This window comes from Atta colombica, unplaced genomic scaffold, assembly GCF_001594045.1.
Source record: "Atta colombica isolate Treedump-2 unplaced genomic scaffold, Acol1.0 scaffold7, whole genome shotgun sequence".
NCBI lineage: Eukaryota > Metazoa > Arthropoda > Insecta > Hymenoptera > Formicidae > Atta > Atta colombica.
The window spans coordinates 688224-691574 of NW_017259561.1; the positions used below are offsets into that span (position 1 = coordinate 688224).

The following is a 3351-nucleotide window of genomic DNA, read 5'->3' on the forward strand; positions in this document are numbered from 1 at the left end:
AAATAACCGTATTCAATATCGCTTATATAAGCTTTGCGCTTTTTTTTTTATTTTTTGCTGAATCCAAAATTGGAAACTATAAATTGTTAGATTCAAAAGAGGAAACTACATTTTTAACATATGATCTGCGGAATTAATAACTATTATTTGATAATTATAGAAAGCAATAACTTATCAGAAAATGCAAAGTTACTTTTTAAAAGTAACAAATTACAGTTACTCGCTACTGAGTGAAAAAAGTAACAAGTTACCATTACTTGAGAGAGTAACTTTTCGTTATTTTTCCGTTACTTTTTTAAAATCGATGACCACTAATCACAGCGGATGCCTATAAGGACTTTCTAGTCTTAAGCCCAATGAGTGGCTTGTCAAATCGAACAGTATCCAATCGTTTATAAAGTAACGATAAAAAAATTCATTACCGTTACAAAAAAATGTAACTACGTTACCATATTTCCAAAAAAGAAAAGAACGTAGTTATCAGTAAAGTTACAAAAAAGTAACTGTTACTTCGTTACAAGTAACGAGTCACTTCCATTCTCTGTAACTTATATATGAAATATTCGATCGCGATCACAATATTCTGCATTTGACGTCAATGATAACAGAATGCATTGAGCAATTAATTGATACAAGTCGACAACTTGTATAACATACTAGTGTTATATATTGAATTCAGTGTGTAATTACCTACAAACAGCGAATAGATCATTGTACTAGGCCATACCTTAATTAACAAAATTATACTTGCTAAAATGATTTAGATCTGCAATTTAAAAATATACCTTTGACTTATCTTTATACATTGGAACATTTTTTGAAAATCTTATCAAAAAATAATTATAGTCGAGCGAAACAACATATACTGATCCATAAACTGTTCATAATTCTATTTTACAGGTGAGAAACCACACAAGTGCGTCGTGTGTGGCAAGGCATTCTCCCAGAGCAGCAACCTGATCACGCACATGCGTAAGCACACCGGCTACAAGCCGTTTCAATGTGGGCTTTGTGACAAGGCGTTCCAGAGAAAGGTCGATCTACGTAGGCATCGGGAAGGTCAACATCCGGCGGCGCCGGCGCTCGATTATCGCTCTCTGCAGATACCACCACAGCAGCATCAACAGCCAAATGGCAATCGGCACTCGCCGTTACCACCGCATTCAGCATCCTCCGCAGGTTACCACGTGATATCCGTTCCGGGCAGTAGCTGAGACTCGTTCATTTGACAGACAGTTCATCCGTGAACGCGCACCAGGTCCTCGAGCCGAATAACCAAGCGGTATGTATCGTTGGATCACGACATTACCATGACCGGTTGGGGGAGGGCAATATTGCGAATACCGCAAATCGTACTACGAGATCGGCTGCTGGAAGTGAGATTTCGTAGATACTTAAACTCCAGAGTTGGTTGGACGGAGTAACAAACATATCACTTGCGCGTATATGTGCGTGTGTATGTATCTGAATGTATCAAAATGTATTTTTGAGACAGCGACACCCGCAGGAATTCGGCGTCTTTTACATACTATTATTGTGAGATAGTTTAATTGTGCGAGGTTGAATATAGTAAGGTAAGAAATCAAATCTCGGAAAGATATAACTTCTCAAATTAAAGTAGAAGAAAGGCTCTCGGTGTTTTTCTTTATAACTCAGTACGTTCTATACAAACAAAGATAATTTGTTGTCTCTCTGACTCTCAAAATTGTATATGAGATCGAAAGTCTGAGATATGTTCACAGATTAAAAATAATGCTTTTATCTTCAATTTGCGTGACTATCTAGTTTGGCACATTGATGTTATAATATATCAATACTGAATATCGAAAATGGCTCATGTTCGCATTAGCAATTGTCGCTTCAACGTGAAGACACGTGTGCATTTTCAATTAATTTTACAAATAAATGACTGACGTGTAGTGATGCACGTGTATCAAAGAGAATCGTTTCGAGATGTAGCGCTTCGCATTTATCATATCAGTGATTATACTTATTCTCTCTATGGCGTATATATGTGTGCAACATGCTAATACAGCTTCTTGATCAACATCTCGACGTCAAAACAGCACCGTTGTTATGTCGTATATCCATGTCGGTTGGAATACGAATATAAATTACATTAGACACGACGTGTACTTTAGCATCGAATCACTCCTTTCATTTTATCGGCTTGATTTAACTGCAAGTTATACTTCAATGGTCGCAGCTGTAGTGATATATCGATGGTCGACGTTTCGGAATGCTCGGAATATTCGAGATATCCACGAAAGTGTAACGCGAATTATCGAAGTAGCATGTGTATTTCGAACAAAACGAAAAAAAAAACCGACATATCACGAAAGTGACATAAATTGGTTTTTTTTTATCTCAAAAATGATAAATACATACAGCCGCGATTGCACGCGTGATTGCACGATACAGATTCGAGGCGCTGTAATTCAAGGATCGTCAGTCGGCGTCGAAGCTCGCTGTCTCTTCGCGAGCCGATCTCTCTTACGCTCAGGTGAGAAATGGAATTGTAAATATTTTCTCTTGAATTCCACCACATCGCGATAGCTTCTTCGAAGGTATAATTATTAAAAACTATAAAATAATTAATTTGTTCGACTCGATATAGTTATTAAAGTATGCAGCACGTAATCGAACGCAAAGTATCTACATAAATCGAATGACCTTTTTTGTTTTTCATTAAAACACATCCAGTACCTTGGTATTTCTGTATCATTCGATATATTTCTAACGTAATTAGAATTTATTATCATATAAGTTTTGATGTATTATTTCTGATATCTTCTTCTGTTTCTTTTTTCTTTTTTTTTTACGTTGTCTGAATCGAAATATAATTAAATACGACAAATGAATGAATCTAAAAAAGTTTAAAGTTCACACAAATATAAAATTTTTTAAGGCGTCAAATCAATCCTATAATTGTTTTAATTAAGTAAGATGCTGCATTGATAATCAAGAAGATTCAAGTTTCTGACTTTTAATTTTTTAAATATTTTTCGAGGTTCGCGCTTTCACTAACATATTACTCAAATTAGAGTATATTAATATCAATATAATAATAATTAAACCTTCAATATATATCTATCGTTAGAAATGATAATTATAATAACATCTACAAAATTGAACGGTGAACACTGTACATATATAAATATACATACATATATTTCTTGAGGCGTATGCAGAATATTGCATGTATTCGTAAATAAATTTCTGCTTTTACAATTATTATTATTGATGCTTACAGCAAGCGAATGGAAACTAAATTAGAAAATTTTTATTTCAATTCGAACTGCTAATTGTCCTCGCAATAAATGTATGTAATTTCGATTTGACCGACTTGAG

General features: G+C 34.6%; 1 protein-coding gene across 2 annotated transcripts in view; it reads left to right on the forward strand.

Moving 5' to 3' along the window:
• The window catches only part of LOC108692378 (zinc finger protein 628-like), a 32305-nt gene extending 30804 nt beyond the window's left edge, over window positions 1–1501 (forward strand). For both annotated transcript variants that reach the window (XM_018200600.1, XM_018200599.1), the window contains exon 6: window positions 901–1501. In XM_018200600.1, coding sequence (XP_018056089.1) covers window positions 901–1214 — 314 coding nt within the window. In that variant the 3' untranslated portion in view covers window positions 1215–1501. The remainder of the gene's footprint in view (window positions 1–900) is intronic.
• Window positions 1502–3351: the final 1850 nt, after the last annotated feature.